Below are 14920 nucleotides of genomic sequence, written 5' to 3' on the forward strand. Positions count from 1 at the left end.
ACAAACACCTCTAGCCTAAGAAATGTGTGTTAGGTGCAAAAAGTCACGTATACAGGGAGCCAAATCTTAAAGTCCTCACAACATGAACTGCTGATGCTTGAAATTGAAGTGGCTGTTTTTTTCCTCCTGAGGTGCATATACTTTGCTTTTGCAATTAAAATAAAGTTATCAACAACAGAAAAATTTGTTCTGAGCATGTTCAATAGGTGCCTTCTTTTTTTTTTTTTTTTTTTTTAAAGCAGGATGAAGTCTGATCCCTTCTTTCTCTGCTCACATGCACAGAATGTTCAGATGTTACAGTGATGGATGCCAACATAAAAACATAGTTAATGAAATTAGATTGGTTGGTTGGTTGATTCCCTCTATAGAGGAATGGTTCTTCTCAAGCTTCTGATGGGGCACTTTGCATAAGGGAGATTATAACTCGCCCAAACACAACACAACCCATCACCGAATACAGAGGTGAAAACCCTTGCAATGCAAAGTGACTGCAGTTTTCAGAACAACTTGATACTGCTGAAGAGAGGATGGAAAATGGCTCTTGGATTGGTCCAATCCTATGGGACTGCACCAGCCAATCAAGAATGAGTGCTTTGGCCCCACCCTATGTATGTTTCCCTTTCCTGTTCCCTCTCCCACGTCTAAACAGGAGAGGAAATCGGTCTCACAGAGCAGAGAGAATCCTCTGCAACCCATTTTGAGCTGCTCGAAGATCCCTTTGTACCTCTTGGAGCATAGAGTTATCCTAGCAGGGCAAGAGGATCTGCCGCTTATTCTTTCGGTCTCAGTTGCTGTTCTGTAAAATGGGCATAACAGCATGTACCTACCTCCCAGTGCTGTGGTTGGGGATGAATTAATATTTGCAAAATGTTTTGAAGATTTAAAAAAAATAAAACTGAATGGGCCCTTTTTGCAAGCATTTTAGCAGGATGCAGATAAGGAAGCACGAGATGTAGCAGAACAATACATTCATATTGTTATATCTAGCATACATTATAGTATCATTATATAATTAGCTTACAGAAGAAGGAATGTGGTCCAGTGGCCAGGTTAATGGTTTGGATGTTGGGACACCTGAGTTCTATTCACAGCTCTGCCAGAGACCTTGAGCAAATCATGTCCTTTTTCTGTGCCTCAGTTTCCCCATCTGTAAAATTGGGATAATGATACTGACCTACTTTGTGATTTATGAGTGATAAATGCTATATAAAAGGTAGATGGTATTATTAGTGGTGTTACCACGGATTTGTGTGTGGCCCTGTTATTTCATCTCTCTCTATGGCAGGAGTCTCAAGTATGCAGTGTTATAGCCATGTTGGTCCCAGGGTGTTAGAGAGACACGGTGGATGAGTTAACACCTTTTATTGGTCCAACTTCTGTTGGTGAGAGAGACAAGCTTTCGAGCTACACAGAGCTTTATTTGAGGTCTGAGAAAAATACTCGGAGTGTCACAGCAAAATACAAGATAGAACAGATTGTTTAGCATAAGTAGTTAACACAGATTTCAAGGGTCCATTCAAGGTGAAGTGGGGGGGGGGAAGGAAGGGAGGTGGTGGGGAAAAGCAGCTGGCAGAGGGGCTTTAGTAAATTATAGTTTGTTGTGATAAACCATAAATCCAGTGTCTCTGTTCAATCCATGATTTTTAGTGTCTAGCAAAGTTACGAATTTAAACTCCCAGGCTTGTCTTTTGAAGGTGTTGCAGTTTCTTTTTGAGGATAAGGACTTAGTGGTCAGATATAGAGTGATCACTTTGTGAAAATTGTTCTCCCATAGGTGCTAGGTGTTTTTTGTCTTTTATCATTTTCCTGTGTGAGTTCATTTGGGAGCACAGTGATTGTCTGGTTTCACCCACATAATTGTTATTGGGGCATTCGTGCACTGGAGGAGGCACACCAGATGTTCTGATAGACATGTATAGATCCTGTGGACCCTGAAAGGTGTGTTTGTGGGGGATGCTGATCATTGTAGCAGTGGAGAGATGTCTACACGTTTTGTATCTGTTGATCTGGCGGTGTCTGATGCCACTTTGAGTTGGTGTGTTCCGGTTTGTGGGGAGCTTGCTTCTCATGCTAAGGTTGGAGAGGCTGGGGAGCTGTTTGAAGGCCAGAAGAGGGGAATCAGGAAAGACTTCTTTCACGATAGGGTTCCCATAGAGTACAGGTTGTAGTTGTTGATATCCCATATCAGTTCCAACTTGGGGTGATAGGTGACAACTAAGGGTGCACAGTCAGAGGGGGTTTTATTTCTGTAGTATGCAGTCTCGAAGTGGCCCATTCCATGATGCAATCTACTTCTCTAGAGTGTTCTTGTTTGGCGAAGGTAGTTTTGAGTGTATTAAGGTGTATATTCCGGACTTTCTCCTTGGAGCAAATTCTGTGGTATCTGAGTGCCTGGCTGTAGATAACAGGTTTCTTGGTGTGTTTGGGATCATTATTGGATCTATGAAGGTAGGTGTGGTGATCCATGGATTACTTGTATATAGCTGTCTATTGAGTTCCATTGCTGAAGTAGTCTCATGTGGCATTGTTTACATCTGTCTATTAGTTAATTAAAATATTATTTTAAGTATCAGATACACATAGTGCTGTTCAGCAACAACATTGTTAATCACATCAGGGCCCATTGTCCAAAGGTTCTGAGAGTATGTGGACATTTTAAACAGCTAGTCATGTTTCAAAATGCCAATGCAAATGCAAAGTTCATCAAGAGGCGTTTAAGTTCCAGGTAACCCACTTGTATGCAGAGAATACATTATTCATCATCTCTCTAGTCCTTCTGTCAGCAAAACATAGGAGAGCAAAACATGTGCTTTGACTAGGGACGTCCCCATTTCCCATAAAGAAGAATCTGAGGACTTGAGAATGATTTCTAATAAGCAAAATGATAGCAAAGATGATGGTGAAAGGAAATGTAGTTTTCTGGTTTTATGCAAAGGAAAGTACAGTGACTCATGTGTTACGAAGAAACGTGTTACCCAGATTAGTCACTGCACTCTGTAGTGTGAATGACCACCCAAAAATCTCACTCACTGTGCCATAAAGGAGAAAATACAAACTCAGTGTACTGAATGCACCCAGTTATTTGAGTGAAAATAGAACAGACAACAGCATGTCTTCAGCTAGAAAGTGAAAGAACAAAACTACATTGTAAATTTGCAAATGGCAGTTCGTCCCACTATCTTTGGAACATGACATTTGTTCTTTCAGGCTAGGAGGGGGGTGGACAGACTTGTATATCTTCCCCATGCTGTTTCGAGGGGATTACTCAGTGACCTGAATGGTACAAAAGGATAAGCACCGACTGTATCTAAGGGCTTGTCTACACATGAAGTTGTTCCTGATTAATTCCATGAGTGTACACATTTCAGAATAAGAGTATCCACTCAGAGTTGATAAGGAACAGTTAATCAGGAACAATTCCAGACTTAAGTCCTTAAATTCAGGGCTCACAGGCCAGAATACTGTTCTACAAAGTCAAGGCCATCTGTATGTGAAAGTGTATAGTATAAATGATTTTTGTGGTATCATAAGTCAGCATAGTTGGCAAAAAAAAATGGCATATGCAGGGTTGAAAGTAACTTAAAGGACTTACTGGAACTCCGGATTCCTTAGGAGGGGTGGGGCCTCAACCGTAAGAGGTGTGGCCTCTACAGGAAGAGGTGGGGCCTCTAAATCACCATCGGAGGGGGCTCCCAGTTGCCACCACTACCCCAGGGCCCTGGCTTCTGGCAGAGCTTTAAAGGGCCTGGGGCTCCGCTGCAGTAGCGGCAGCTGGGCGCTCCTGGCCCTTTAAATCATCCCCACAGCCCTGGTGTAATGGCAGTGGGGCGGTAGGTGAAGCAGGAGCCATGGGCCCTTTAAATCGCTGCCTAAGCCACACCGCCACTTCCTCAGGGCTCCGGCAGCAGGGCCCTGCTGGCAATTTAAAGGGCCTGGGGCTCCAGCCACTGCTAAGAGCCCCAGGCCCTTTAAATTGCCGCCAGGGGAATTTAAAGCTGATCTGTACCGGAGCGTACTGGCTTACTTTCTCTTCTGGGCATATGTTACAGGAGACTGGGCTTGCCAGTTTTTTGTTTCTGCCCCAGATAGTCACAAGACATCATATCTTGAATGGGCCCTGGTTTCTTAGACCAAAGTAAAAACCAGGCCATTCATCAAATGACATATTATCATAAATCACCTGGGTCAATATACTTATGGTTAAGGGACAAAAATGAAGGCAACCCCTCCCCCCCCGGCACCACCACCACCAGTATAGTACTTCTTTAAATAGTTTGTAAGTGTCCTAGTGGCAATGACTGTGTTCTGTGCTGCAGAAGCTAGCCAGAGCATATGTAGCTAAGCTTGGATATTGTGTATATTTAATAAATACAGTTGTTTCGAGCCTACTGTGCTGGGGAGGTTCCTTCATAGTACATTGGTTGTGTAAAGAGCAAAGGACTCAACAAGAGCATTGACATTAATGTGAATGCATACAGTCAGTTATAAAGTGTTTCTGAAATTCTGCTTACAGGTACTGGAGGATGCATACATTGTCCTGTATTTCAAACATGCAGTTGCCTAGTTGCTTTTATATACTGTAAAGGTGTGCAGAATTATGCACCTGATTTGTATATGTGCAAGATGGGAATTTGCACACCCAAATACATGATAAAGCATGCCCAATTGTGGTAGTTGAACATACATTAGGTGTGCAATTGTATGTGCATATTTTTCAATATCTGGCTCACACTGTTTGTGAGTGTATAAAAATATATACGTAAATGTTCAAAAGCAAGGAGATGAAACAGTTATGGGTCTCAGATCAGTGTTAGCTGGGGCATGTTGCATAGCCTGTATTTAATTTTATAGCAGACGTTTCACAACACAAATATCCAGGGTCTAATTCTGCCCTAATAAATTAATGTGCATAGTTGGAAAAAATAGGACAGTAGTAGAAGGTATCTCATGGGCCAGATCTTTAGCTGAAATTGGCATAACTCCACTGCCTTAAATTCTGTATGTGAACAAGGTAAAATTCTCCTAGTAGTGTTATTTCAGTCATATTTGAATATCTGGGGACAGTGGGAGCTGAATGGCTAATTATTCATTTTGGCTTTGAAAACATCTCTCAGAGAGTCCATAGATTCTATTTCAGCCAGTCAGAAGAATCTTATGGAGTAGATGCTGGAATCGCTGGGTGAAATTCTATGCCCAGTGTGACATAGGAGGTCAGATTAGATTATCATAAGGAACTCTGCTAGTCTTAAAATTTATGAAATCTATTCCAATTCCATTAATTTTAGTATCACAAATTTCTGCTAATTTCCAGAGTATCCTACTGTGTTGCACAACATTTGTTAATTAATTTTTCAAGATCTCATGTTATGAGCATCAAATTAGTATCTCTCTGCTTTTGAGCTGACTCTTCACTGGATCTTGAATATCAATTAATTTATTTATTTTTTCCCCGCTTCTTTCAGCTCCAGGGCTCCTTGAAGAGGAAGTTGGTGGTAAATCTATCACCTGTTAACAAGAGACCCAATGGTATTTCAGATAACTCTTTCCTTGATATTAAGAGGATACGAGTGGGTGATAATCTTTCTATGGGACAAGGTGGACATGTTAACAATTGCCAAAGCCAGTCAATGTCAGGAACCTTGTCTATGGGGCAAGGATCACAAAGAAAGACCAGCAACCTAACAAACAGTATCCACTCTAGTGGGCATATATTTAATATGCCTTTGAAAGAGGTCAAGAAAGAACCAGGAGAAACCATATCTTGCAGCAAACACCTGGATGATCAGATGTCCCATGAAAACATTTTCCCTAACAGATACGGGGAAGATACAGGGGAACAGATGATGGACCCAGAGCTTCAGGAGCTGTTTAATGAACTGACTAACATATCGGTGCCACCAATGAGTGACCTTGAACTAGAAAATATGATAAATGCCACCATAAAACAAGATGAGCCGTTTAACATTGATCTTGGGCAGCAAAACCAGAGAGGCACTGCTAGATCTTCTCTACAGATGGAGAAAATAGTGATAAAGAGTGAATATTCGCCAGGCTTGAATCAGGCACCTGTGGGCTCCCCTCAAATGAGGCCTTCTTCTACAGGACCAGCCTTCACTATGTCCAGTGCTGCCATGTCCACCTCTTCACCAATCCCTTCGGTGCCTCAGAATCAAGCACAGTCATCGCAGGTCTCTTCTGTCTCAAATCGGTCATTGACTAACTGGCAAGAAGTATCTCATGCCCAGCAGCTAAAACAAATAGCAGCCAACCGACAACAGCATGCCTTGATTCAGCAGCAGCAGCAGCAGCAGCAAAACCAGCCATCCAGCTGGCCCACCTTGTCCCCATCAGGCCCTTCCCCAGGACAATTTGTACAAGAGAAAATTCCCAGCCCTTCCTTTCGTCAGCAGCAGTTTAGCCCCCAAAGTTCAGCCATGCCTGGGGTACCTGTCAATGGGAATCAGTCCAAAGCGATGAATAACTATATCTATAAACCAAATGCCACAACCCAGAGCAGCCCCATTGACATCGTAATGCAACCAAAGCCTCAGGATCTCAACAGAAACTTTATAAACAACACTCAATCACCACTAGAGCAGCATCATGGCAACACAAAACCTTTGTGTCATTTTAACTCAGAGCAAACTAACCAGCAGATGCCTTCAGTTTTGGGATCCCAAAGCAAGCCTTCTATTCTGCACTATCCTCAGCAGCTACAGAGCCCTGTTGCAGTGCAACAGCAACAGCAGCAACCTACTCAACCTCTCCAAAACCAGCCTCTTCAAAGGCCACCAAACGTATCCTTAGCATTGCAGCAGAAGATGATACTTCAGAAAATGCAGCAAAGCCAACAGATCTCAGGACTGCAGTATCCCGTCTCTCAACAGCACAGACAGGTAAGACGTGTTCCTCCTAAACAGTAATAAAACAGTCCTTTTCTGTGCAATAGACTCTGTCGTGGTTCCTAGTGAGATTGGGCTAAAGAAATTTATAATGAAATGCAAAGGCCACTCACACATAATGGAGATCCTTTGCACAAGAGCTGGTGATGGGATGTTCAGCTTTCATACTTATAACATTTAGGGTACTTCGAACCACAACATTTTTTTTGTGCCTTTTCTAAGGCAATATCTTTGCAATGTCAATTCTGTGTCATTGTTTTTTCTGGAGGACAGGTTAGGAAATAACAATATTCTTAGACATCTATTGACTCTAACTTGACAAACTTTTGTCTGGGAATTGTTTTGTCTGTTTGTAAAGGAAAATCTAAAACTGCTCACATGTTATTTCTGGGTTTGCCTAGCATCATTTTAAGTATTAATTTTCTTGGACAATTTGTTTATAATAGAATGGAAAAATAAATTCTAACCATGTAAAGGCTCATAACTGTGTGTATGTATAGACTGAATGGTGGGCATCAGTTAAAAAAAAATCTCTTTCATGTAGGCTCAGTAGGCTTGTAAAGTAACTATATGTGGTAGAAATGAGCAAGGACAAGAAAATAGCAGGAAGTAGATAACTCAGGGTGGGCACTAAAAACTGAGACACTCTGAATTACAGGCTTCTTTCTGATAATTTTGGCCTTAATCTCACAAGGCTTGATTCTCCAGTGCCCTTGTATAGTCATTTATATTTGTGCAAAGTGACTACCAGTGCATAAATGGCTGTACAAGTTAGAAGACACCAGAGACTCAGTGTCTCTGTGCTTCACTTCTTCATCTGGGAAATGGGAATAGTAAATACAGGGGCAGCTCCAGGCACCAGCACACCAAGCACGTGCCTGGGGCAGAAAGCCATGGGGGGGCACTCTGCTGGTCACCGCAAGGGCGGCAGGCAAGTTGCCTTCAGCAGCATGCCTGCGGAGGATCCGCTGGTTCCGCTGCTTCGGCGGACCTCCCGCAGGCATGCCGCCGAATCCGCGGGACCGGGGACTTCCCGCAGGCAAGCCGCCGAAGGCAGCGTGCCTGCTGTGCTTGGGGCGGCAAAATTACCCTGAGTAAATACTTGCCTCACGGTGTGGTGTGAGAATAAAATTCACTGAGGCAAATGAGGAGCTTAGATGCTTAGGGAGGAGCACTATACAATTACCTACATATAAATGCAGTGTTGCAAACTCTTGCAATTTTTTTTATCATGAATCTAGTGATAGCTGCTTCTTTTCCTAAAGCTCCAGCTCCTGGAGTCATGTGATTAGAGGAGACTCTCAGCTTTTGTCTTAAAAAAAAGTACATGTCTATCTTTCATGGTTGTAGAGTAAAGCTTGAAAATGTGACCCAAATGTAACCTAAAGGCTCAGAAACCAGAAAGCAAATTTTAAAAGAATGTCATTGGAGGTTTTTTAATCTCATGATTTTAAGCTAATGTCATGATTTTGGGGGGCCTGACTTATGATTTGAATTCTTGGGGTTAGCAATATTTCAAATGTATAAAGTCTGCTAAGTAACCTGTGAATTTCTGGGGAAAAAATCCTATAACTAATGATTGAAAATGGAAAAACAAAACTTTCCAAATAGTAATTGAAAGCACCAGTATAAATGAGTCAAACAAAACTGGAATGTCTAGGCCAACTTGTTTTGAGATGAAATCTGGTAGTACAAAACGTAGAAATCTATATAAATAAATTAGAAGACTTGTACAACTGAAAACTCATTTTCAACTTCCGAAACAATTTGGTCAATAAATCATAAACTGCCCCAAAATCTCATCTCCTTGTAGGAGACGGCATATGAGAAATTTCAGGCAGAAGGGATTTCTTTTTATTTTTGGTTTGAAGAAGCTGGCGAGGGAGCAGCTGTGGGAATCAGCTTTGACTATGTTATGTTGATAGTGTAATAAGTAATAAAATAATAAGCAATAGCCACCATGGATTGATTTGTCAAGAACAAATCATGCCAAACCAACTTAACTTCCTTCTTTGACAGGGTTACTGGCATAGTGGATGGGGGGAAGCAGAAGACGTAATGTAATCTTGATTTTAGTGAGTCTTTTGACAGTCCCACATGACATTCTCATAAGAAAACTTGAAAATATGGTCTAGACGAAATTCCAACAAAGGGGGGTGCACAACTGGTTGAAATATCATATTCAGAGTAGTTATCAATGGTTTGCTGTCAAATTGGAAGGACTTATATAAGTGGAGTGCCACATGGGTCTGTCCAGGGTCCAGTACTTTTCAACATTTTCATTAATGACCTGCATAATGAACTGGAGAGCAGGCTTATAAAATTTGCAGATGACACCAAATTGGGAGGAGTTGCTAGCATATTGGAGGACAAGATTAGAATTCAAAACAACCTGGACAAATTGGAGAATTGCTCTGATTCCACAAGATGAAATTCAATAAAGACAAATACAAAGTAGTACACTTAGAAAGGAAAAATAAAATGCATAAATCGAATTAGAAATGCACAACTACAAAACGGGGAATAAATGGCTACGTGATAGTACTGCTGAAAAGTATCTGGGGGCTAAAGTGGATCATAATTTTAATATGAGCCAAGAATGTGATGCAGTTGCAAAAACAGCTAATATTCTGGGATATATTAACAGGACTGTCCTGTGTAAGACAGGGGATATAACTGTCCTGCTGTACTCAGCACTTGTGAGGCCTCACCTGGAGTACTGTGTCCATGTTTTGGCACGATACTGTAGGAAAGAGGTGGACAGATTGGAGAGAGTCCAGCGAAGAGCAACAAAAATGTTAGAAGGTTTATAAAATCTGAATTAGTCCTGAGGAAAAAAACTTGAGGATAGGGGAGGGCGGGGGCTTATAACATATTTGAAGACTGTTATGGGCTGTTATAGAATCATAGAATCAAAAGGTTGGAAGGGACCTCATGAGGTTATCTAGTCCAACCCCCTGCTAAAGGCAGGACCATTTTCCCTAAATAATCCCAGCCAGGGTGCGGTCTAAAGCCAGACTTTAAATAGCCTAAGGATGTGAGAATCTACCACCTCCCTACTTCACCACTTCCTAGCTCAGAAATTTGTTCTAATATCCAGCCTGACTCCGCAAACTGCAACTCAAACCATTTGCTCCTTGGTCTAGTCCTCCGTCGACCACTGAGAACAGCATAAGTCCCTCCTCCTTGGAGCCATCCCTTCAGTAGTTGAAGGTTGCTATCAAATCCCCCTTAGTCTTATCTCTCTGCAGGCTAAATAAGCCCAGTTCTTCCAGTCTCTTTCTTAATGTCATGTGCTCAGTCCTCTATACATTTTTGTTGCCCTCCGCTGGACTCTCTCCAGTTGTTCCAACGTCCTTTTTGTAGTGTGGCGCCCAAAACTGGACACAATAATGTCCAGTGGGCCTCACCTGCCGAATAGAGGGGAATAACCACATCCTCGAGCTGTGGCCAACACTCCTACTCAATACAAGCCCCAGTATGCTATTAGCCTTTTTTTGCTACAAGACACACTGTAGGCATCATTGTTTCAACTCCATCTACCGTAACGCCAAGATCCTTTTTCTTCAGCACTGCTACTTAGCAAACAGTCACCAGCCTGTAGCAGTGCATGGGTTATTTTCTGTCCAAGTGCAGGAACTTTGCACCTGTCCTTGTGAACGTATCATGAAGGCTTTCCTTGTGGCCCACTTCTCCAATTTGTCTAAGGCTCCCTGAATCCTATCCCTGCCCTCCAGCGTGTCCACCACTCCCCCCAACTGGTTATCATCCTGCAAATTTACTTAATGTGCAAGCTATCCCATCATCAAGACATTAATGAAGACATTGGATAGAATCAGGGCCAGCAGACCCCTGGGGGCAACACACTTGTTACTGTTGCCAACTAGAGAGAGTGTCATGATACCACCCGCTGAGCCCGTTGATTCAACCAGTTTTATCACTTCACAGTCCATTCTCTCAACGCCAACTTTCCTTGTTTTGACTGATGAAGAATAGCTGTGGGAAACCGTCGTCAAAAAGCCCTTACTAAAAGTCAAGGTATACAAACATCAACAGCTTGCCCCAATCCACAAGTCCAGTCATCTCATCGTGAAAGCAATCAGGTATGGTCAGGCATGATTGTTACCCGTTGGTGAATCCAGCATGCACTGCTTCTGACACCCTTGTTTCCTTAAGTGTTTCAGGATGGATTTCCTCAGCACCTGCCTCCATTATATTTTTCGGGATTGAGGTGGGTCCGATGATCTGTAGTTCCCTGGATTTCGCTTTTCCCTCTCTAAAGATATACGGTACTTTTTGCTTCTCCGTCCTCCTGCGGACCTCTCCTGTTATTGCCATGAGATTTTTCAAAGATCAGATGGATCAACAGGCTCTGCTAATCACATCAGCTAACTCCCTCAGCACCCTGGATGCAGTTCGTCCCTCCTGGTCCCAAGACTGTGCACGCTCTCTAACGTTTAAGTAGTCCCTAACCTGACCCTCTATCAAGTGGGCTTCTCCTTCTCTCCTCTCTGGCGTTCCAGATGTAGTGTTGGGAGATTGATCCTGCCTAAAGACTGAAGTGAAGAAGGAATGAGTACTTCCAGCTTTTTCCATACTTCCACCACTAGGAAACCTGCCTCATTGAGTTAAGGGGACCTTAACCACCATCCACTAGTCCTCTTCTTGTTGCTTACATACTTGTAAAACCCCTTCCTAATCCTTCACATCCCTTGCTAGTTTCAACTCAAATTGCCCTTTGGCCTTTCTGATTCTATCCCTAGGGAGGTTGTAGAATCTCCATCTCTGGAGATATTTAAGAATAGGTTAGATAAATGTCTATCAGGGATTGTCTAGACAGTATTTGGTTCTGCCATGAGGGCAGGGGGCTGCCATGAGGGCAGGGGACTGGACTCGATGACCTCTCGAGATCCCTTCCAGTCCTAGAATCTATGAATCTATATAGAAGTGGATGATAAATTGTTCTCCATGTTTATTAAAGGTAGGACTGAAAGTAATTGGGTTAATCTGCAGCAAGAAATATTTGTTAGATATTGGGGGGAAAAAATTTAACTATAAGGATAGTTAAGCACTATAGATTTTCAAAGGAGGTTGTGGAACCCCCGTCATTGGAGGTTTTAAGAACGGGTTAGACAAACACGTGTCTAGAATGATCTAGGTTTACCAGGTCCTGCCTCAGTGCGGGGGGCTGGACTAGATGACCTCTTGAGATCTCTTCCAGCCCAGGCTTTTCATGATTCTGTGTTGCAGGGGATCTGTTACTCCTTGGCTGTATCTCTGTTAGTTAGCCGTTGTACTCTAATGGTCTTTACAGGAGTGTTTCCCCACTCTCTTAACAGACTGGCAGTCAGATGGATTTGAACAGGCTCGTTATGCAGCCATGATGGTGCTCCTCTAGCAATCTGTCAGCGTAGACAAGACAGGCAGGACTCTTATAAACATGAATATTTTTTGCAAAATACGCAAGACAACATTCTGGATGCAAATTAAAACACTAACAGTAACTTGCTTGAAGCAGTGTTAGCTTCCTACTGTGTCCCTTGCCCAGATGCTGCTGAGCAAGCTTCAGGGTTATATGGAAGCACTGCTCCTACTGGACCAATACTGCCTGAGGGCGGGGAGCCAGCCAAGCAATATGGAAGCAGGAACTCTATATGCAAAATGTCTTCTCCTTATGCAGATCTGGGATCTCTTCTCTGTGCATTCACAGGATCAGCTGGCATGGGAGGCTTTCTCCATGTGAACTTTTTCAAAGCCCCAATCACTTCTCACTGTAAGGAATGCTTAATAGGAGTTTCTGCAAGGGAGATTTCATGATCATCTCCCACAGCTTTGTGAGCACAATGGGGCAGTCTGACCCATAGCAGTGCTGTTGCGTACAGCCTGGAAAGGTAAGCATAGGTTGTGAGAGTTTTGTAGCAAGAACTCTGGAACATCTACAATCTGAAGTAGGGTGACCAGATGTCCCGATTTTATAGGGTTTTTCTTATACTGAAGCCTATTACCCTCCACCTCTGTCCCGATTTTTCACACTTGCTGTCTGGTCACCCTACTCTGAACTGATAACTTATCCTCTTTTAGCCCCACAGTGATCACTCCAAAGCTCTGTAGCAGTCACTACACAGTGGTGAAATTCTTTAGAAGCAGGAGCTGCCGTATAAACTCGTTCATAAGCCGAATATTTTTGGTAAAAAATGATGCATCAAAGAGCGAGAGTTGGCTTATAAATGGGTTTACACCAAAATTTGATGATTTTAAACTCTATGGAATCATTGAATTGAATATCTAATACATTGTCATTTTGTTTACCTAGAGCGTCTGCAGGCATGGAGCCCCTCAGCTCCCTGTGGCCGCGGTTCGCAATTCCCAGCCAATGGGAGATGCAGGAAGTGGGTGCTCCATGCCTGCAGATGCTTCAAGTAAACAAAACGCCCCAACCAGCCAGTAGCTTACTCTGATGAGCCGGGAGCCAAAGTTTTCCAACCCCTGAAATACAGGGTTGGCTTATGAAAGGGTCATACAGTTTTTGCTATTTTTACCTATCCATTTTTGGGGGGTCAGCTTATAAACGAACAGGCTAATGAATGAGTATATAGGGTATGTTTACAGAGAGAGATTGTTGATCGATGGTTGGCCTGCAGTATTTGTAATTGTCATGCTGTTCACCTGCTAAACTTCTTTGTACATCACGTTTTAGCTGCCAAAGCCAACAGACTCCTTAGGCTGAGCTGGCAGAATATGTAAGCACCTTCAACTGGCTATTTGAGCTCCAGACATTACGAAGTCTGAAGGATGTGCAACAGGAGATGTTAAGCCTTTCAGCTTCTTGAATGCTAGGGATTTAGGTGGTGGAGTTTGCTGATTCTGAAAGGTTTTGCTTTGGACCCGATAAATGCTTCACGAGCTCTCAAGAAGCTTATAAACCCTGTTGAAATCTCTCTGAATTGTCAGGTTTCAGAGTGGTAGCCTGTTAGTCTGTATCAGCAAAAACAACAAGGAGTTCTTGTCCTTGAGACATTTATTAGTCTCTAAGGTGCCTTGTCAGGTGTTCCCACCAAACCAGTCCCACAACCTTTTCATAAAATCACTGAAAGGTAATAAACCTCAGGAAAGACATACAATGTATATAAAGCACAGTGTGGAATGTCTGCTCAAAGTCAGGTTTGAGATATGGCATTCCAAAAAAATTCACGTAAGATGTTCCTACAAAGCAAAAAAATCTCATTTTCCAAGCTTTCCTAAAAAACAAAAGCTTTTTCTGATTCAAAATATTCCACAGAAAATGATCATCCAGCCAGAGACAGCCTATGCAGAAACTGAGACAGAAAGCTCTTTTTTATAGGTTGTGTGAGAGGCTTCAGGTATCTCCAAATTGGACTTTTAATGAAAACTAAAGTTGTAATTTACTTTTCATATGAAGTTATTGACATTTTCATAAGAAGAGAGGGGTTTTTTGTTGTTATTAAAACATGTTAAAAATGAAACTGCCAAAGCATCCTCATCTGAGTAGGGGAAAGAGTCTTGAGCTATATGGATGGGCATGGCATGGAAGTACACAGGCTGCAAGAACTTTGGGGGAAATAGGGGACTAAATTCATTTTTGGAGTAACTCCAATAAAGCTAATGAGGATCCTAACTCTACAGATCTTGTAAAAGGAAAGGATCATGTCTTGTAGACTCCACTCCCTTCCTTCCATGAGCTTCACCTCCTGCCTTGTGAGGCTTTCCACTCCTTAATAAGAACAGTAAATTATTAATTACTAATGGTTAATCATTGACTTTATTATTTCATCTGCCTAATTCCCAGGGCCGGTGCAAGGAAGTTTCGTGCCCTAGGCGAAACTTCCACCTTGCGCCCCCTCCAACCCTGCGGCAGCTCTCTGCCCCCCTCCCCCGCCCTGAGGCACCCACCAGTGGCAGCTACCCCCCCTCCAGAGCCGTGCGGCACTTCCCCACCCCAGCTCACCTCTGCTCCGCCTCCTCCCCGAGCACCCCGCCCCCGCTCTAATTCTCCTCCC

The 14920-nt window shown here is 42.8% G+C and overlaps 1 protein-coding gene across 1 annotated transcript in view; it reads left to right on the top strand.

The window, feature by feature from the left end:
• MAML2 (mastermind like transcriptional coactivator 2) overlaps window positions 1-14920 on the top strand; it is a 271685-nt gene that overhangs the window by 180905 nt on the left and 75860 nt on the right. Inside the window, exon 3 of the mRNA XM_032762860.2 lies at window positions 5463-6896. Within this exon, the coding sequence (XP_032618751.1) occupies window positions 5463-6896 (1434 nt within the window). The remainder of the gene's footprint in view (window positions 1-5462; window positions 6897-14920) is intronic.

Source organism: Chelonoidis abingdonii, chromosome 1, assembly GCF_003597395.2.
Source record: "Chelonoidis abingdonii isolate Lonesome George chromosome 1, CheloAbing_2.0, whole genome shotgun sequence".
NCBI lineage: Eukaryota > Metazoa > Chordata > Testudines > Testudinidae > Chelonoidis > Chelonoidis abingdonii.